Source organism: Vidua macroura, chromosome 6 (genome assembly GCF_024509145.1).
Source record: "Vidua macroura isolate BioBank_ID:100142 chromosome 6, ASM2450914v1, whole genome shotgun sequence".
Taxonomy (NCBI): Eukaryota; Metazoa; Chordata; class Aves; order Passeriformes; family Viduidae; genus Vidua; species Vidua macroura.
In genome coordinates, this window is record NC_071576.1 from 36,876,480 (window position 1) to 36,898,078 (window position 21,599).

The window sequence follows — 21,599 nt, forward strand, 5'->3', positions numbered from 1 at the left end:
GTAAGTACCAGATTTCTTTATTGATGTTACATCATTCTCAAATTACTGTATTAGCTCCTTCTTCTGCTAGATATTGCACAAATGCAAAACACTAAAGTCATACTAGCTAAGAAATCACAGCTGAAGGCAATTTATGCCACAGATTATCTATTTGCAATCTCAGAGGTTTATTTGGTTATTGGGTTTTTTACCATATTATTTATCTAACAAGTTGGCTGTTTCAGGGGCTTGAAAATACCTTAACACCGTTTTTAACACAGATATAACGTGTTCATGACAAATGCATAGAATATAGAGCTGAAATACTTACACACCAGTCCCTCTTAATTCTTTGGTTATCCTGAGCATCATGACATCAGCTGACTCTTGCCCCCCAGTGAAAGATGTTGGACAGAAATCTTTTGGGGACTGTGGTACATGGTACATTACAGCTGTCATGCAAAGAGTTCTGCAAATGTGTGCTATTTGGACAGCCTTTTCTTGTGGTTCACATTCACAGAGATTTTTCTTTGAGAATTTTCTCCTGCTATTCCTACATGTGTCTCATGAACTTGGCACACCACTAATAATACAGTTTTGCATATCCCTTTACCATACTGTTCTTCCTTCTCTTGTTTTGCATTTTCTTTCCTTTCTGGGAGATCATGATGAAGGTTGCTGAAGCCATAAAATCCTACAGATAAAATTTCTCACCATCTCTTCATATTTCACTCACTTTGGTGTTTCAAGAGCATGCATGTCACCCTTGTCAAAATTCCAATCAAGTGGAGAGAAGTGTTCTGTTCACATTGTCTGTAATATTAGGCTGCAGAAAATAGAAGAAATATTATAGCATAGAAGAAAAGGTCAAATTAATTTTTATTCCTTTTGAGAGCTATGAAACACTGCATGCATGTGCAAGACCTCACCTTCATTCCTCTGAACTGTTGATTTAATTTCTCTTAGTATCACCTTTGTTCTAGAATGAAAATTGAGACAGATAAGAACCATGATTCAGCTGCTTATGCAAAAGGATTGCACAAAGTAAAATGATGCTGCATTCTCAGAAAACAGTGTTACAGTTGTGACCTTGTCCTCCATCCTGAGGACAGGGAGATTTCTGAGAAGTCTCACTTAATGAGTTGTAGACATTTTGAAAATTCCTCTTAGCATCAAATGTACACTGCTGAAGTAAAGCTCAACACATGTGGGCTCAGTTTTTAGCTCTGTTCAGACTTGTTGCATAAGAAGCTTAGGTAAATTTATACATCAAAACATTCTGTGACTCTGTTGCCCTGTCTACAAAATATAGAGTATCTTCTTCAACACATTTTGTTTCTCTCTTATCTATTTAGCTGATGTGCTCATTTTGGATCTCCTACTACTGTAGAGAGACTTTAATTTAAGATGTTAGGTAAGGCCTAGAGACAGTGGGAAGTATTTTCAGATTCTTTTGTTAATTGCCAGTAAATAAGGCTTGGGGACCAGCTGTAGAAGAAAATTTTCTTTTCTTTCTGTCAGTAATTCCCCAGCTACTCTGTGAGCCTGTTTGAGCCTGTTTCTTAAGAATGTCATAGAATGAAGCACTGTAGACCAGGATGCTGTTGAACAAGGAAGATAAACAAATATCAGATAGCTCTTTGTTGACTAAGTAACAACCTATCTCTGCTTTCAAAGAAGTTGAAGTCTCACAGGAAAAATAGTGCGATACTCTGGAATTTAAAAACTTAAGAACAATTCAAAAAAGATATATTGTAGCTTTCAAGTGCTTGATTTTGCACTGATATTGATGTTCTTTTAGCTTAGCATTTTTATTTTAACATTTGAATGCATTTGAAGTATCAGAAAACTAAAATAACTAGACATGCTACTGTGTGCTAATGAGAATAATAAAATGATATTTACCTAGCCTTTTCTCAGCAATATGATCTTTCCCCTGGAAAACTCATCAAAGCATCTGATACAGTGTCAGAGTCCAGAGCATCCCTTTGGCTGCCCTGGATGCCTTGAGACGCTGGCAGGGGGCTCAGAGACCTCGGCAAGAAGTCAAAAATACCTGTGGCTTTGATTTTAGCCCATGGGAGAGGCTGCCAACCTTATATGAGGAATTACAAGCCAAAAGGGTTTGAGTAGTGTAATAGGGGAATTGACACAGGATGGAAAAGTAGAATTTTGGGGTTTTTTAGAATGTAATTCAGGAGTACAAGACAGAGGAATCTGGGTGTGCCCTAGCCTTTTCTTCAGTCTTCTTGTCCTCCATGTCTCAGTGTGATAGTGACACTTTTCTATTGGTTTAGGATAGGGACACACTGTCCAGCATAGATTTTAGGTATTGGTATGGGAACTGTAAACATGGTACACATAATTTTGAGTATATAATGTGGGAGATGCCTGGAGCTCAGGGTGGACTGCCATGGCTTCTGTACTAGCCGGACCTTGGCAGGTCAGAGAGAAACTATTACAGATAAGAAGAAATAAACAACCCTGAAAACTTGGCTTCACGAATTCCAGACCTTTTCTTCAGCTGCCAGGCTAGGGAAAAAAGGACTTTCACACTCTTGGGGTTTTGCCAGCAGACCCTGACAATACAAATGCCATCTGACTGTGAGATATCTGTAGAAGACTGACAATTTTTGTAATAACATTTTTCAGATTTCCCTAGATTTTCAGTTTCCTTGTATCAAATCCAGGAGCAAGCCATCTTTTCAATCAAGAGCAGCCACTTCTGACTTGCTCTTTCTACCTGCATGCTGTCTTTGCATCTTTTTCAGCATGTGCAGTGCTCCATTCCATGATTTTTCTCTGTTTGTTGCAAGTGCAGTCATATCAGGTCGTTTGGTCATAGAGTTTCTACATTTTTCTTTGGCTTACTTGCCAAATCCTGGCTTCAGGGAACACCACTTCTGTATATTTCCACTGATATTCCTCAGTGTCACATGCACCCAACTTAATTTTGGCTGTTTTTTTAAAATATGCACCTCAAGATCCATGGGATGTGTGTTTCAAAAGCCTGGGATGAAATCCAAGTTTATCCTGAAATCTGATGTTACACCTTTGCCTGTAGACAACACATGCTGATAGAGTTTGGCACACAAATAAAAAATTAAAGCGAAAGGAAAACAGTTCTCTCCTCCTGAATGGGCCAATTGGCCCCTTTCATATCAATGCTCTCATCCCACCCTTTTTGTGGTCTCTTCTATACTTGAGTGATGTTCCTCTCCAACATCTGCTTCATGCTACATATAATTGGTTTCTGGCTTGTCTTATCTTACCATGCAAATGCTCTTGACAAACCTGCGCTAATTATTTTCCACTGTACTCCTAAATAACCTTTATGCCAATTAGTAATCATGGGTCGGACTCAAACATATCTGGCACTCCCTGATCTCACCGTGGGCAACAGAGAGAAAGGCACCCAGATAAGATCACTTGCACTCATCCTGCTGCCCTGCAGGCACTGAGTGTCATCACCAGGCTCCAGCGCTCTATGCAGCTTGGTTGTGAAGCTGGTGGGGGGACTAGAAAAGAACAAATTCCATTAAGGTTTGAGTCTCTTGCAGGCTGGTGCCTGTTTTGCAGTGGTATTCCCCTCCTCAGTCCAAGAGTGCATACAGCCTTTGGTAAAATAATGACTTTTTAGGTCATTGGTGTGTCCATTTGCTCTTTCTCAGCTGGAAGTCAGTGCTAGGGCTTTTAAAAAAGCTCATGTTTCCTAACTGTTAATGGTGTTGCTTCTTCTACAGAACTCCCCATGAGTGGGAGGAATATGTGGTCAGGATGAGATGGCAGGGGAATGGTGTATTATCTTCTTTTCTTGCTAATGACACCCCTTCCAGTGTTTCCCAAAAGAATGGAAAAAGGAGCTGGGTGATGGGAGAGGAGGACCATGGCGGCACAGGCTCTCCAACACCTTCCAGCAGCTCTCCTTAAACAAATGAGTTATTGGGTGGCCACACAAAGCTGCACCAAGCTCCCAGCCTGGCCCATTTTCACCATCATTAGAGCTTACTCATTTTATGGCAGCCCCTAAACCCTGTGGCTGAAGCTGACATCCTGCCCCTGCTCCACAGACAGAGGATGAGTGAGGGGATCTGCTTCATCTGGTATGCCTGAAGCCCAGGCACCAAGCGAGGGGATTTGCCGTGAGGCAACAGAAGTGGAAGCAGACCTCTTCCAGATCCTTAGCACAGGTGAACAGACTTGCAGTTACATCATCTCTCCACCCCTACTTAGTGCCATGTGAAAGAGCAAAACTCTGCTGGACTCCACTGGATCTCACCTAATCCTGAAGACCTGAGTAAAGAGGTCTCTGTGACAGTACTGCTCTCTGAAACTGTGGCAGCCTACATGGGTACCAGCTGATTCCACGTTCCAGGAGATGACCTTTGCTGCTGGAGTGCACATTCTGGCTCATTAACACAGATGAGGTGAAGAGTGGTGGTGTCAGGTCTGGCTTAACACATTTAGCCTCACTGGTGCTGAGTGTTTGCGATGCTCTTCCTGGACTGCAAAGGTGAATTTGAGCTCTGTGCCCCAGTAAGAAATTACCTGGAGTGAGCTTCAGGTTGACAGGTGCTTTTTTTCTGGGACACAGTAACTTTACTGAGAGAAGTCTTGCCAGATCAAGAGGCTGTCGGAGATGAGGTAGGAAAGTTAGCCTTGGGCTGAAATGTGACTGCACTCTGGTATATTTTCTACTGTAGAAAACAGACACATGTGGAAACTTTCTTAGCTGTGGAAACAAACCTCTTAGTCTTAGCTGGGATGTCAGAACAATCACTCCTCTCCCTCAATTCTTCCTTCTGTTTTCAGATCATCCTTTGGTTTTTCACCTTTTGAATGAAGAAAGACCTCGCGTATTTATAAAAGAGGAGCTCAGAGACTTTGTCCTCTAAGAAATTATGTCCTTATGAAATTATTTTGTGGAAGCTTTTATATTATCCCTTCAGAAGAAATGAGTCAGTTCTGCAACAGTACACTTGGAACCTTTGCAAATCAGAGTCATTCTCCAGAGATATTAAGGGTTATTTTTGCTACAGAAAATAAGTGCAAAAAAATTTAGAGAGATTACAGCTAGTGCAGGTGGTACTAATGGCTCTGTCCCAGGAAAGCAGGGTGCCAGTGGGAGCACAGTGGCACAGGAGGGAGAGGTGACCCAGGGTATGAAACTTTGAGCTGGGACTGCAGCAGGTACTGCACCCACTGAATCTGCTCCAGGGAGAAAATCCTACTTTGCCACTTGACTTAAATGGCTGGACTGGGTAAAGGGCTCATTCACATGGGGACTCTGTTCATCCCTGGTCAAAGACATCACTGATTAAGCACAGTTCACCAATGAGCTTTTGTTATTTCCACAAGTAAGCCACAGAGAGCAATATTGTGCTTACAAATGAGTGTTGCACCAGGATAGTGGCAGAGCTCTTAGCTGTGTCCAAATCCCCTCTCAGATAGCAGTAGGAGGTAAATCCTTAATACTGTTTGTATTGTACTAAGCTGCTGAGAGAGAATGTTCCCAAAGATCATGTCCAGCAATTGAGAAATGGGAGCAGCTCTCCTCCTCCTCTTGGGTGAACTGTAGTAAACTAGGATTCAAGGAGAACCTGTCTGTGCAGGTGAAGAATATTTCACTAGAAGAAAACGATTCTTTGTTTTGGTGTTACGAAATGCAGTAACAGGACAGATGGGATTTTGTAGTTTACATTCATTGTTCCTATGAGACTAGTTTTTCTTATATGCTTTGCTTTTCAGTGCTGTAATTTTCTCCTTACCTGTGATGGAGATGAGTGATTTTAGCACGTGATGGTTCATCTCAGGTGCACCTAACAGGACTGTACTCTCACAGAGTAGCACACGTAGCTGCAGTTCCGAACTATTTCTTCTGGTCTTGTGTTTTTAACTGATCTTTAGCTCTAAGACTGTCTTAAGCAGTCTCATCATCATAAAAATTGAATCAGAAGCTACAAATTGGAAATGGACACCAGGGTCACAGTGCTGACTTTCAAAGAGACTGTGAGATCAGACGTCTCAGCATTCACATAAGGTGACATTATGTCATCAGGGAAGTTGCAACACCTGCACTGAAGTAAGGGCCTGGCATGGCATGAAATGCTAATGAAGCCCAGCAACTGCATTATAACTGGAGCATGAAGAAAATGTAAATAGATTTTTTTTGTATTAGTTCTCAGGTAGCAATGAATAAACTGGAACATTTTCAGTAGCTCTCCTGCACACTTTTTTCAGGGATAAGAGAGAGCAATGTAAGGTGATTAGTCATTTCAAGAGCTCCCATAAAAGAATGTTATCATGATCATCATAGTATTCAGCAGACATTCAACTATCCTGTTATTTTTTATTTATCTCACTGTTTGCCTTACAGTTTAGCCTCAGTTCAAGTGAACTGTCACTTCTACATAAGCTCAGTTAGAACCACAGCATGGGAATACTGTCTGTCAGATTAAAGGAAAACATAGAAAATCACAGGAATCCTATGGAAAACAATAACCTCTTCACATTGGTAGGGACTGTAGATGAATTGTGGCAAAACCAGGTGTGGCGTAGTCCCCTTTCTTCACAGGAAGAGAATGTATTTTGTCCTAGTGGTATCATCTCACCCCATCTTCAAAGCCAAATTTTACATACAGGAGTTACTAACACTATTATGTAATTTATTTGTCTGTGACCCACTAGCCTTGTTACAGCAGAATCACACAAAGTGGCTGAGGTGTGAAGGCACTTCTGGAGATTGTGTAGTCCAGACCGCTGCCATAAACAGGATTGGCTTCAGTAGGTTGTTCAGAGCCATATTCATTTGGGTTTTGAACATCTCCAAGAGTAGAGACTTCACAACCTTTCTGGGCAATTTGTGACAGTGTGTGGTGGTGTTTACAATGTCAAGATAAAAATTAAATTCTTACTTATGTTTCAGTGGGATTCCCTGTATATTGGTTTGTGTCCTTTTACCTTTCACTGGGCACCATGGAGGAGGGTCTGACTCAGACTTAATTTATTTTCCTCTCCCCTGATCAGGTATTTACAGAAACTGATAAGACTCTGTAAGCTTTCTCTGCTTCAGGCTGAAGAGTCTCAGCTCTCTCAGCTTCTCCCCACAGAGCAAATGATCCATTCCCCCATTCCCTTTCTGGACTTCTTTGTTCAGATCACTTCAGCACATCCTTACCACTCTTGTACTGGGGAACTGCGGCATTCTGGTGTCTCTCCCAGGTCCGGAGCAGCCACCGTGCCCAGTGGGGCACTGCGGCTCCTCCGGTCCTGGTCCCGCCGTTGGTCCCAGGCGCCGCACACCCCGGGAAGGTGGGTCGGCTACTTCTACCGCTGCGCGCGAGGATCCTCAATAAAGGGGGTGAAGGAAGGACCAAATTCCCCGCGGCAGGAGCTGAGAGCATCTTATTGATGGGGCCTCAACCCCAGTGTTGGACAATATGGCCGCCCGGCCTCGGCTGTGGGGGGATTTTATAGGGGGTGGAGCGGCGGTGTCATGTGCTCTGGGGAAGCCAATAGGGACGCAGTAGGGGACGGCACTGGGGCGGTCCTGGGGCGTGGCGTGGCCCGGGGAGCCAATAGGGACACGGCAGGGGCGGTGCCGGGGCCCGGGGCACTCCCGGGGCTATGGGGGTGTGGTGTGGAAGGCAGGAGCCAATGGGGAGGCGGCAGGGGCGGCACCGGGGGTCCGGGGCGGCCCCGGCCACGGGGGAGGGATAACAGCAGGAAAGGACCCACAGGAAGACACAGGGGGGATGGGAGGCAGGCCTGCGTGGTAAGGCAACTCGGGAACCGGGTACTGCGGGGCGGGGGGGGAAACCCGGGGAATACATGGGGGTACACAGAATTTGCTAAGATGCACTAGAACCCCGACCTAAACCCAGAGTCCGGGATGCGACAGGGATCCCAGAGATGTGGCCTTGTCAGTGCTGAACAGAGAAGAAGGACCACCTTTCCAACTGCTGGCAACACTCCTGATGCAGCTCGGGAGGCTGTTGGCCTCACTTGCCACAAGGACAACTCACTGGCTTATGTTCAACCTGCTGTCCACTAACATGCGCAGATGTCTCTCTGCAGAGCTGCTGTGCAGCTGGTCAGCCCTCAGCCCATCCTGGTGCTGGGGTTTTGCCTCCTCCTGTAAAGGACTTTGCATTTCCCTCAGTGAACTTCATGAGGCTCATGTTGGTCTGGTCCTTCCACCTGCACAGGTCCTTCTGAATGGCAGCGCAGCTTTCTGGGGTGTCAACTACTCCCCCAGGTTTTGCTCCACCTGCAGACTTGCTGAAGCTGACCTCTGTCTCATCACTCACATTGTTAATACAGATGTTAAACAGCCCTGGCTCCACTATCAGCCTCTGGGGTACACCAGCAGAGACTGGCCTCCAACTGTACTTTGTGCTGCCAACCACAGTCACCTGATCCTGCTGGTTAAACCAGTTTTTAATCCACCTCACTTTCCATGTATCTATCCTGTACTTCATCAGTTTGACAAGGAATTTTCAATAGCTGATTTTACATAAATATTTATGAAATCAATACACATACTGAACAGTAATTTTAGAAAGTAGAAGATATTTTGCCAAAGAAAACACTCCAGAAAATCAGTAAATTCCAGATAAAACAGTAACAAAAGTTATTCATAAGTCCTGCAGCTGTCCATTCATGGTTGTCTCAGAGCTTTCGTACTGCCAGCTTTCTCAGTTCTATCACAAATCTTATTTTATACAGTGTGTGATGAAAAAATGAAATTTAAAATAAGGGCAAAGCATTTTGGTTTTCAAGACCATTTTGGTTTTCTTGAAGAAAGAGAAAGGAAAAGAATGTGCCTTTGCAAGTACAGCAAAAATACAGAAATGTGACCTTCATGCACTCTGTGATAGCTAGAAACTAAAAGGGAGAGAAATTATGTCTTAAATCAGTTCAGAAATGTTAATTTCTGAATTGCATCCCCCTCATCCACTTTGGCAGTTTTGGAGATGCTGGATTCATGTTTTTGATACACTTGAGATTGGCAGTTGTGTGTGCATTAATGAGAGGAGGGATGGTCCAGATGCCCTGAAGCCACATTTAGTTCTTGGCTATTGTACAGGCTCTAGATCAGAGGCAGTGATACCATCTATCAGGGTGAGTACATCACAGCTCAGCAGGCTGTCAGGCAACACAGTGAGGGCAGGACTTTCAATTATCAGAAAGATCAGCAAGCACAGCCATCCCACTCCTAGTAAATTACATATTGTACTAGTAATTGCCAAAGTCAACATATTATCCTGTCACCTCCATTATGTTAAAATCTGAGACTCTGAAACATTGTCAGTGGAAATAATTTCAAAGACAGGCAATCTACTACCTTCTAGAGAGAAAATTCCTGGCAGTGTCAAGAAATTCCTTCAAAATTCAGCGTGAAGTGTTACATGGGGATCTCCCTAATTGACAGGCATCCTCCCCTGAGGATGTCGCAGGCACAGGGTCTCTGGATTTCAGGCAACACCTTATTTTTAGGCAAAATATCCCAAAGCAATGTATCCTGAAGAAAAACATGGGGATGAACTCACTTCTAACCTTGAGGAGCTGACTCAAGACCTGCACCATGCTTACAGATAGTAGGTGCTCTTCTCCCTGCCCGTGAGGTGGTTCTCTCTGTTCACTGCCACGGCACCAGACTCCTCCTCTTTTCTGGCAAAAGCCTGTGTTTACAGAACAGGATGGATCAACCCTTCTAGCTGCCACTGGAAAAGTTCCTGTCCAAGGTCTGGGAATCTCTTTGGTGTTCACTTCAGGATTTATGGGAGATGGTAACTTAGAGCAAGTGCAGTGTCACTCCACTCCCTCCATCCACAAGATGCAAATCCTTTCTGCCACTTCACTTTTCCTGGGAAGGGATGTGAAGTAGGAATTAGATTCCTGGTCTTTCAAGCATCAGCAAACACCAGGAAATGGCTCCAGTTCCTACTGAGCTCTTGAAGCAGCAATTGAACTGCTGGAAGGCCTCTCCCTTCCTACCCCGCCTAGGGAGACCAGGATCAAGGTCACTGGAGTAATTAATTTTCTGTCATAAAGAGTTAATAACCAGATATGTCAGACATCTACTATCTGAATCAGACTTAAACCTGATTCTTTTAATATTTCTCACAAAGTTTGGTTGCTACAGAGACAATTTATGTGCAATCCCTCTCAGGGTCTGAAGTTAATGCTCTGCTGCCTCTGTCACAGTTTCGCCTGCCAAATTTTCTTAATATGGAACAATACAAGACTTCTGAATATTCACACTGTTCTATTTGCTACCTAGGATTGTATTTTTTCTTTGAATGCATAAGATTATGCATAATTGTTTGAATATGCTGCTTATAAAAAATAGTGTTGAGATGAACAAATTAATTTTATGCAGCTGTCTGATTTCTATCTTACTGGTTTGGCCAATGTTTATCAGAAAGAACTGGCCATCTCTCACCCATGTTTAAGCTATAGAACACTTCAGTGTCTCCACTGCTTGTATCGTGCCTCCTCTGCCTGATAGTTTGTGCTTATGTTTCTACAGTAAGCCAATCCGATTGCTATGTGAGGCTCTGGTTACCAACAGCTTCAGATGAAATATTCCACACCAAAACCATCAAAAACTGCAGAAATCCTGTGTGGAATGAAACTTTCTACTTCCGGATACAGAGAAAAGTCAAGGTAAACAACCCAAAAACTCTCTCTGCGCACTGTCTCTCAGTTTAGCCCAAAACCCCTAAAGTAGAAATATCTTCTAGTGGATTTCTGAGTTTACTTAAAATTCCCCACACAAGCTGAAGCAAAGCAATTCTGGCTTTGCTGGAATCCAATTTACTCCTAACAGATAGTTGTTGTTATTTACATATGGGTAATGAGAGTCTGACCTCCTCGGGGAAGGCTGATGGGACCCCTGACAGTGACAATTCAGAGAAACTGAAATGAAAATATATAATTACACTGCAACAGAAAACCACATCTTTTTCTGAAAAGACATGAAGTAATGGCAGGAGATGATGCCAAATTCTAGTATGATTAAAATCTTTACTCAGTTTGCTGCTGATAATTGAACTAGACTCAAATACCTGTGAACAGGTGGCTGAAAGCAGAATGTCCAAGCATCTAGAAGGGTGATCATTGATATGAACTAATCTCTATTGCCCCTGCTGATATGAAGCAATATAGGACTTTTGGTAATCCATATTCCTCCCTAGAAGATTGCATTTTTTATGAGATCTACTTAAAAGCATAACAGCTGACCCAAAAGAGATGTCAGTTCAGCTTTAATTGATAAGACTAAGACCTGGTTCTTTATACTTGCTTTCTTGCTCTTCCTTCTCACACTTTTTCATCAATTATTTTCTATTTCCTCTCTGTAAAGCAGACGCTAAGCCTGGAAGAGCTGCAGAATGTCATATTTCTTTTATGTCATACATGCTAGTGAATTAGATATTTTTCATTTCTTTTCCTAGAATGTTCTGGAAATTACTGTTTCTGATGATGACATCATTCATGATGATGACCGTGCAATTGTGCTTTTTGATGTAGCTAAAATCCCCCTTGGGGAAAGAGTTCTTACAGCATTCCCACTAACCCCAGAGGTAAGAACTTGGTGAGACATTTAGTACAGCTTGATGTCTATTCTCTCCCCTCTGTTAAAGAGATGTACTCTCTCTTCTGGTTTTACCTCCAGGAGCAGCTTGGTGGTAAAGATTTAGCAAAATTTATTAGCATCCTGAAAACTGCACATTAGTGACAAAGTAGATGGCCTTCTCAAATTCCTGTTGGTTTCCTTTGGCACAGGTCACAGCCAAATTTGCAAGCCCCAGAGTAGATGCAATTTTAGGGAAGCTTTGCACTTTCAATAATCTGATAGAAAATAACATTTTATGTAATCCTCACAAAGACTATAAAAACCAAAACAATGCAAGCACAGGGAAATGGCCTGTTTCCACAATATTTTCCTAAACACTAAGCCTTAGCATATCATGTTCAGCACATGGAAGCTGGCAGAGAAGAAAGTGTGAAATAGGTTTGTTAGGGAGATTTATAAGCACTGAACACCCTTTGTTCTTCAAGTACAATTGAATTCCTTGGGGAAGAAAAAGCTGCCTCTGTCCTTTAATGCTGATAATAGCAAGTACAAAACAGAATATTTTTACTTATTAAATGTAAAGGACACGGTGCTTGCAAAAATTAAGGTCACTTTGAAAACCTCTGCATGTGCTACTTGAGACAGCGTCTATATTTTTTATTTTCAGGGGAAGGAGGAGCTGGAAGTTGAGTTTGTGTTGGAGACCATGTGAGTAAAACCCCATTACTATTGGTAGCTTGGAGTTATGCATTAGTGCAGGGAAACCTTTTCTAGATCCAGTACCACCTTAACAGCCAGAGACAAGTTTTTCCAGACTTAACATGTGCATTAAAAAATCATTATATGAAATGGAAAATGCCACGATGTGGAAAAGAGTTGAGAATTTTTAATTCTGTGGCTTTCTCTTAAGATTTTTGACTTACATAGTTCACAGTTGGCTGGCAAACCCCACTGCAGTAAGTCTGCAGTTTTACTGGACAGTGTTCTCTGGGAAAGTCATGGCTGAGGAGAATGTTGCTAACCAGCTTGTGTCGTGCTTGTGCTACTAAGGCTGTTGCAAGGACTTTCCAGGTGCCCTACAGCAATTTAATAATTTCTGCTGGGTCATTATGTGGCATCTAGTGTCAAGGGAGTATACTTACAGAAATAATGAGAGGGAGCAAAGAACATAATAGTAATAAAAAATTTAGAGAGAATAATGTGTCCTATTCAGGACAGTATCCAGAATGTATTGTTTATAAATATATATTATTTGTTCTTATTTTCCAGACAGGGTTCTCCTGAAACCATCATCACAAATGGGGCAATAGTGGTAAAATAATGTTTTGCTTTTTTTTTTTTTTTTTTTTTTTTTTTTTTTTTTTTTTTTTTTTGTGTTCTTTCCCACATCATTCCTTACTACAGCTGACTATAATGTCAGTGAGGGAAACATTGCAAGTCTTCATTCTTTAGTGATACTTTCTCTTAGGAGCTTTATCTTTAAAGAGAATAGGATGGTCTTAGCAAGCCTTCAGACTATTATAATTTTCCCTTATTTTGTCTGCTTCCATTGAAAATGACAATTTTCAGAGTGTTTAGCATAACACCATCTTCCCATGTATAAATAACGTAATTCTCACATTCACTGTGTTTGGCAAAAGTGTCCAACACAGCTGCACCCCCCATTCAAACAATAACCTTTCCTACAATGATCCTTTCAACATCTACCAGCACTGGTGGTGAGATGGCTGGATGAGTTACCTAATTCTCTGTCCTCATCACACCTACCGTAGTGTCGTGAAGAAGCCTGTTTGGAAGTTCACTTGGACAGCAGGAGGCAAAAGAAGCGTTTCTCAGGTAAGATTATTACTTCTTAAAATAAATATTGGTGATATTACTGTCTCTAACAAGCCCTGGACATTGCATCAGCAAAATACTAAGGCTTTAATTGATCATTTAAGGCGATTTGTACAAAATTTGTACTAAATTTGCAGTAGGGAATGCCACCAGTCCTGCAGCAGGTATAGGCTCAGGGTTCTGACTTCATGGGGAGACTTGTGCCAGACTAGAAACAACTAGAATCAGATGATTATACAGAAGGTATCTAAAACCCAAGATGAGATTCTGCAAACCTCTGCTGCAGTACTGCTAAACCCTGAAGAAGCTTAATTCCTCAGGTATTATATTATAGCATTAACCTTGCTCAGGATCTCTGTCACTTCAACTTATGCATGTGCACAGAAACACCTCATTTTTTGCAGGGGTTAGCCACTCAGCAGCTGGCTCCTGCCTGACCCTGGTCAAGATTCAGAATCTAGAAGCTCCTCTGCCCACATCCCCTGAGGGGCTGGATCTGGTAGGCAATCTCAGAGCATGCATAATGCACACTGGCAGGATTAGCTGAACTATTCATATAAATAGGGTCATCTGCTGCTCATAATAGTCAGATTTTATTTTAGGGGACTGAGAACTTCTTCAGCTCATTATTTGGCCTGGGGTGAGGATGATTTACCATGCAAAGTACCTGTTTGTATTCACTGTGTCATGATGAAACTGCAACAGAAAAGCAGCCATCTAAAATTCAGTTCCATCCGTGTCACGTTCCCATCTGACTTCTTGCTCAGCACATTATAATGATACAATCACCTGAAATGTTTGGGGTTTGGATCACTTTTAGAAGATAGTTTTCTGAATACAAAGGAAGAGGAGAAGGAATTTGTTCAAAGCTACCTTTTGCTTCTTTTTTTCCCCTCTCTCTTTTTTTTACAATTATACGTAATTTTGTGTATGTATTTTATCTCATTGTTTTAGAGAATGAGCTAACATTTACAGTGAGAGGATCCTTTGAAGAAACTCAGACAGTTTCAGTGGGCTGTGACTCCCACTCCCCTCTCCCAGATCCCACTTTCTTCCACTATGCCAGATACAAGCAACCCTCCCTGGATGTTGCACTCAGAAAGAAGAGGAGGCTTCCCACCTTTGTACGTTACCCCAGAACATGGTAGACAACACAGACAGTTCTGTGACCTGATATTTATGTATGAGGAGGGAGCAAGAGGAGAACATTTCTATTCTAACCAAAAAGCACTCCATATTCCTTTTCAGTGTGCTTGCATGTCATGTGGACCAAGGAGAAGTGTCCCCTTGACAATCCCTCTGAAGTCACTCCCCTCTGAGCGGGAAGTAGTTGGTGAGGTGAGTGTCTGCTGGCCGTGGGGAAACCTTTGCAAGCTTTTTCAAATTCTTTCTGATTTGCATGAAGCAGAAGCCAAGGGCCACTTCTCTTTTTACAGAGACAGTTGTTTTCTAACCTCCCTCCCACCTAGGGCAATGCATAGTGAAGTGAATTATTTGGAGCAAAATAAAATGGGAAATCCATGGGAAAAGGAGGAAGAAGAAAAATATCTAAGCTGTTGCTCATGGTCCTTATACTGTCCATGTACTTAACCAAGCTGGAGGTGACTGGGTGCCACTAGGACAGAGTGGTAAGGCTGCAGCCAGGCACACTGCCCCAGGAAGCAAACCCGAGCTACAAGCGTGGGGTGCTCAGCCTCTCGGGCTTCCCCTTGTATCTGACATTGTTATGTGAGAAGCTCTGGTTTCAATACCCATCTTCAGTGGGGGATCCTTCCAGGGAGGTGAGCTGTAGCAGCTCTTCTGGTATTTATTTGTGTAGCTAACTAGTACCAGGCAAGCTACACTGAGTTTTATGAGAGAGATAACATGTGGCCTACAGATGACAGTGTGCTAAAGTCTACTATTAAATCAGTGCACATCTCTGGTTACTATTGAAATATTGAGAAGAGATCTCAGTTAGTTGAGATTCAGAGTTTTGTAGGTGTAATGATGACCCAAAAGATCTATGTCTCAGTCTGAGTGGGGGAAAGGGACTATTTTAAACAAAATATCAATAGTCATCATTTTACCTTTTCAATTTTCAGCACAGAAAATTTGATTTGCTTCTGAAGGTGAAAAAATGGTAAGACACCTGTGGTTTTCCCCTTGGTTCTTTCGATTTAGATAGTTGTAAATCAAGTTCCAATCCCTTTGTTACTGCCTTTGTCCTGAATGCTGGTCCATCCTCATTTCAGACTATAAAATAAAATATACTCAATACAGAATGCAAAGATTTGCAGCAATGGAGTTTTTATAATGGGACTGGGAGTTAAGAAAAGGTCTTATAAAGAACACACCAATTTTCTATTCATACTGTGTATGGTATACATATAGGTATATGGTATACATACATGTACTCTAAGATGTGAAACAAATTTGAAATAATAAATGTACTTGTATTTATTGTTTTGATGTCTACTCAAAGACATAAGTGCAAATAAATTCAGTGAAGTGATTGCTTATTTCTAAACCAAGGAAACACACTGTGTGTTTTGGAATATTGTTCAGGCCTTAGTAAAATTTATAAGATGGATATGTTACATTATGTTCCATATTGTAACAGAAGAGAACTTCCAGAAAAGCAGATGCTTTTTCCATCATGCTGTTTATTTTCAGTAAATATGCTATGAAATATAAATGCAGTTTACAGCTGTCATTTAAAAACTTCTTCCTTAGAAGCCTATGCAAGATTTTCATAGCAGCTTTCAAACCACAAATGTAGTGCTTATAAGTACCAAAAGAACATCTGATCATGTAAATATACAACTTCAGTAGAACGTTTCACAGATATCAGTGGAAGTTCGCACTTTTAAAATCCACCTTTGAAACACTGCCCTCTGCAGGCTTCTGGATTTATGTCTGAAAAGGAACGGCTATTATTTGTAGCTATATTTAATTCCAGGCATCTTTGTCAGGGAGAAAAAAAAATAAAATCTTTTCATTTCAAAGGCAGATGGACTGTTTTTCTCTAAGAAAAAACCAGAAAATTTAATATCTTCCTCCTTTGCTTTATATAGACCTGGTAGTGAAGGCATGTCTATTTATGAAGTAAAGCAATTTAAATGCTGCCTTAGGCTACAAATGTGATGTATAATACCTGATCCTTGCTCCAGCCAGGAAGACCTAGACGTACGCCTGGGGTTTGATCTGTGTGCCCAGGAACAGGATTTCATTCGCAAGAGGAAGAAGGTGGTTGCAGCTGCTTTGAAGGACGTTCTCCACCTGGAGGAGGATTTGCAGGATGATGAGGTATCTGAGACATAATTATTCTCTGCTTTCTGCACAGATAAGTGTCAAAACATAGTATTGATGGGCACATTTGTTTGGAAACCCTGTATTTTCATGTACAGGCTACAGCTGAGTTCTTTTCTCAGTGGCTGACTTATTTTCTCTGTTCTAGGGAAGAAATGAGTACTCATCATAAACATGAATAAAAGGCCTGTAGCCCTGAAACTAGGCAATCTAGCCTTGTGTTCAGTAGCAGTCTGGCCCACAATGTAGAGAAGGGCTTGGTGCCCTCAGAACCAAGGCCAAAGTTTCTTTTTGACCAGATCTGAACTGTGGATTCAGCACTTCATTCCCTCACGGTTAAAACTGGATTTTATTTTGTGTATCCTTTGTGCCACCATTTAGGTTCCTGTTGTGTGAACATAGCACGCTGCCAGTCTGATTTCATCTGCTCAGCATGTTCTTGCTCAGCAAACAGGATTGATAACAGAAATTTTAAGGCAGGGGAAAATCAGGTTTCTCTTCTTTTTTAATTATGCACCAATGACTGGAGTGTGAAGCCTAAACTCAAATGCAGACATGATAAATTTTTCTTGTTTTGACCTAAACTGAGTTCAGCTTTTCTTGCACAGCTGGACCTTTCAGACACAAGACTTTGCCTTTCAATGCCAGCACTAAGCCATGGGTCATTCCAGTCCCCTCAGAGGTAGAGCCCATACTTCCCTGCAGAACATACAATCTCTCTATATTCTTCTGATTTGTACGTGACATTAATTCACTCCAATGCACAGGAGCAATCTTTACTGTTAACGAAGCCAATTCATGTTTATGAATTAATTCTGTTTCTAAGACTGCCAGTCCTTGGATTTCTGTATGATCACAGAAGCAAGCTCACTTGCATATCTAGTACTGTATATACATATGTGGTAGGTGGAGTGAGCATGGTTTCTCTGTCCCTCTAAAAGCTTTAAAAAGGAATGGTGTCACCAGCTTCTGGTTTCAGGGGTTCTGAACTGCCTGTGCTCTTAAATCCATCAGTCATGACATTTCTAGTATGGCCTGTGGAATAACTGTTCAGTAATTTCAGCAAACTTCAGGAAAAGAGAAATTATTATTGTTCACATGGAAACAGTGAGACACCACTGATTTATTCTGGTCTGATAATAATCTAATTCAGATGAAAGAAGGTACCACTTTAATTTTTTGCTGCTCTGTGTAATGGTTTTCAAACAGAGCACTAATAATGTGATAATGGATTTCATGTTCTATTGCAGAGCTGCTTGACAGAAGAAAATATGAAGTATTTCTTACTCCTTACATGCCTCATTATTAATTCAGGTTTTTCTTCACATTGGACTGGTGGCATGTTTTCACTACTTTAGCAGTGTTGTAAATTTCTCCTTCTACTCAGGGATGTCTCTGTCCCTTCTCAGATCTGTCAATAAACATGTGTATTTTGGGATTGAACAGGTACCTGTGGTGGCAATCATGACAACGGGAGGTGGAACCAGAGCTCTGACAGCCCTGTATGCTCACCTCCTCAGTGTGCAGGAAATGAATGTCTTGGACTGTGTCTCCTATATCACTGGTCTATCTGGAACAACATGGTAAGACCAAGATAAGAACATAGGAATTTTTCATAATTGACATCAAGGAGTGATATTGAGCTATATGAGCTTGACTATCAAGAAAAGGCTTTCTTTTTCTGCTGTGGCTTTTTTGTTGTTGTTTCTTTCAGTGGGTATTTTACCACATTTGCAATTAATTAAATATGTGGATAGAATCAAACACATGATGTTTTTTCATATAAATGAAGACATAATACACAAGCCTCCATAACTTCCCAAAACTGTGCTTCAGAGCTCACACTTTTCCTTGTGGGTTTTTGTTTGTTTGTTTGTTTGTTTGTTTGTTTTTTTAGGACCATGTCAAACTTGTATGAAGATCCTGACTGGTCCCAAAAGGATCTCAAGGAAACCCTCAACGATGCCCGAAAGCATGTACTTAAAAATAAGTTTGTTACTTGTTTTGCCCCTGATCGTCTGAAATACTATTTGGAAGAGTTGCACCAGAGGAAACAGGAAGGACATCAGCTGTGTTTCACAGATCTATGGGGACTCATCATTGAAACCATGTTACATGATAAGGTACAATAACAGCACCTTTCTCTTCAGATTTGAATATCTAGTGAATACAGCAGTGAGGAAAGACAGTAAATCGAAAACTACTTGAGATTGGAAGGGACCTCTGGAGTTCATCTTGTCCAAGCAGGATTAGGAAGGGCCAGCTACCCTGAACTATGGGCTTTGAATATCTCCACAGTTGAAGACTCCACAAATTCTCTGGGCAAGACATGCCAGTGTTTGATCACCCTTATGCAAAATAGGCTTTTTGCTTTGTTTTTCATATAGATGCTTAAAGCATGTGCCTTGGCATTCATTATGTTTGTTAGCTGTATTATATGGATCTTAACCTCACAGAAGGTACCTCCTCTGGTACAGAAAGAATGGGAATGAAAAGAAATAACAGGAAACTTACACTATGAACATATTTTAATTTATTCCTCACAGAATCTAAAAGGGACTTACAAGAAGGTTGGAGAGGGACTATTCACAAGGGCATGTAGTGGTAGAACAAGGGAGAAATGGCCTTAAGATCAAGGAGGGTAGGTTTAGATTAGGTATTAGGAAGAATTCTTCACTATGAGGGTAGTGAGGCACTGGAACAGGTTCCCAGAGAGGTTGTGGACCCCCTGTCCCTGGAGATCTTTAAGACCAGATTGGATGGGTACAAACCTGGTCTTGTGGAAGGTGTCCCTGCCTACGGCAGTAGGATTGGAACTAAGTAACTTTTAAGGGCCATTCCAGCCCCAATCATTCTGTGATTTTGTGAATTCACGTGTAAATATCTGAATGAAAATCCTGCTGTTCTTTTAAAAGAGCTGCACAATAAGGCAAGGCAAAGGAAAATCATAAGCCCAAAGACAGTATCTCTGAGCTGTTAATAAAACATCACCCTGCAAACATTTCTGTCAAGAGCCATGTTCAGGCTCTATTTTAATCTTCATGAATATTTCTTTCCCACTAGGCCATTTATACTTTAGAATGAGAAAACATTCCCCCTGTAATATGATTAACTCCACACACATCCACATTTCTACTGCCTGGTCATAGCACAGTGGTAGAGACTCCCTGGGATTGTGTTCAGCAGGGAGCTGTGAGTGTCCCCACAGCCCTGTCCCCTGACCAACAATAGCCCAAGGGAAGCCTGGTGGCATTGGTGGCACAGCCATCCTTCCACGGGCTGCTCTACTGAGGGGGAGCACCTGCAGCTCTGCTTGTAGAAGCACACTCAGAAATCTTGGTTCTGCTCCCAAACCATCCCGCCCTTTCCACCCTGCCTGAGCTCGGCAGCAGAAGGGCTAAGGCTTGCTGAACACTAACTGCATGAGCCTTGTCTCTGTCACTGGTCTGAGGAAAAGGTGTCAGAGAGGGGTTTACTCTTTCATAATGAAATATTTCCTGTCAAGAGTGCTTTTCAAACATTCCCAGACATTCTTCTGAAATAAAAAGTGTGGGTAACAGCATTTTCTTCTTACCATATTCTTTCAACATATGAATTTAGGATTATTTGTGTGCTGAAGCGTTGGGGCAGGGGAGGGGCAGGGATAGGCTTGACAGCACCTTTCTGAACAAAGCAGCTGGGGAGCATCCTAGTTGGAGTCATATATGCACTTCATTGTCAGAACCCAGGTTTAGATGAAGTGGGAGGCTCTTTGTGTCATCCAATTGTCCACAGCTACTGTCATTCTTCAAAACAGGAAGACTGCCATAAGCTCACAGACCAGCAGCAGGGACTAAATCAGGGTCAAAACCCCCTGCCCATCTACCTCTCTCTCAATGTGAAGGATAAAATCAGCGACCAGGATTTTAGAGGTAACAATACTCCAGAATTGCATTCAACATTTAATCCCAATTGGGGTCAATTTAGGATTCAATAAGGATATCAGTTCAATGCACAAATACTCTGACAGGCTAATCCACCTCAGAGGAGAAATGTAATAGTTAATATTTTGAAGACCTTAGTATAATTCAGTATCCAGGATCAAAAACAGGACAATAGAAGACATTATGCACTTCTGTAGAAACTGTAAAAAAGTTTCTAGAGACATATAGATGTAAGAGGACAATTTATTCTGCATGTTCACCACTGTGAAATGTACAGTGAATAAATGCCTGCTTGCAAAGGGCATTAATTAGAAACCAGTCTGCCTTAACCTGGCCAATATCATGTTTTATTCAAATAATTAAGTCTCTGTAATTAGTCTCTCTTATGCCTTTTCTTTTAGAATGGGTGGAATTCACCCCTTATGAGGTAGGATTCCCAAAATATGGTGCCTTCATTCCTGCAGAAGATTTTGGCAGCGAGTTCTTCATGGGTCGCCTGATGAAGAAAGTCCCAGAATCCAGAATCTGCTTTTTGGAAGGTGATTTGTTGTTCTGGGAAAAAGTAGTATAATGTAATCTGCTGCTGCACAAACCTCTCTTCTGAAATTAAACAGTTAGTGTGTTTTTATCTGCCAGGAGCAGATAAATAACAGATATAAATAGCAGATATGGTAAAATACCAGAACTGATAACAGGTCACAATCTGCATGATTTTTCATTTTCTCTGTGATCTTATTAATCTTAACAGATTTATTGATTTAATCTGTAGTTATGCTTACTGACATGAGACCTTCACAATACTTGTATGTATTTGTCAGCAACAAAAGTTGTGCATCATTGCTGCTAAGTTAAATCATCAGTTTCTTCTGCAGCCTGAGTCTCTAAAACACACCTATCTACAAAGTTCCTGCCACATCTAGCCCTGATTAATTCTTAAGATAAAATTTTCATTTCAGAGTGCAAATAGTCTTAATATTTATCTTTTTTTC

General features: G+C 41.5%; 1 protein-coding gene and 1 long non-coding RNA gene across 2 annotated transcripts in view; one reads left to right on the forward strand and one right to left on the reverse strand.

The window, feature by feature from the left end:
* The window catches only part of LOC128808995 (cytosolic phospholipase A2 epsilon-like), a 39,601-nt gene that overhangs the window by 10,841 nt on the left and 7,161 nt on the right, over positions 1-21,599 (forward strand). Inside the window, exons 5-17 of the mRNA XM_053980687.1 lie at positions 10,514-10,650; positions 11,439-11,567; positions 12,228-12,268; positions 12,830-12,872; positions 13,333-13,396; positions 14,351-14,520; positions 14,645-14,734; positions 15,481-15,518; positions 16,549-16,684; positions 18,134-18,270; positions 18,585-18,810; positions 20,484-20,598; positions 21,012-21,149. Of these exons, the coding sequence (XP_053836662.1) occupies positions 10,514-10,650; positions 11,439-11,567; positions 12,228-12,268; positions 12,830-12,872; positions 13,333-13,396; positions 14,351-14,520; positions 14,645-14,734; positions 15,481-15,518; positions 16,549-16,684; positions 18,134-18,270; positions 18,585-18,810; positions 20,484-20,598; positions 21,012-21,149 (1,464 nt within the window). The remainder of the gene's footprint in view (positions 1-10,513; positions 10,651-11,438; positions 11,568-12,227; positions 12,269-12,829; positions 12,873-13,332; positions 13,397-14,350; positions 14,521-14,644; positions 14,735-15,480; positions 15,519-16,548; positions 16,685-18,133; positions 18,271-18,584; positions 18,811-20,483; positions 20,599-21,011; positions 21,150-21,599) is intronic.
* LOC128808378 (uncharacterized) lies at positions 2-7,433 on the reverse strand. Its single transcript, XR_008437451.1, has 3 exons — positions 7,157-7,433; positions 909-958; positions 2-805 (listed from the first exon to the last, which is right to left on the reverse strand). It is a non-coding gene; the product is annotated as an uncharacterized LOC128808378 (long non-coding RNA).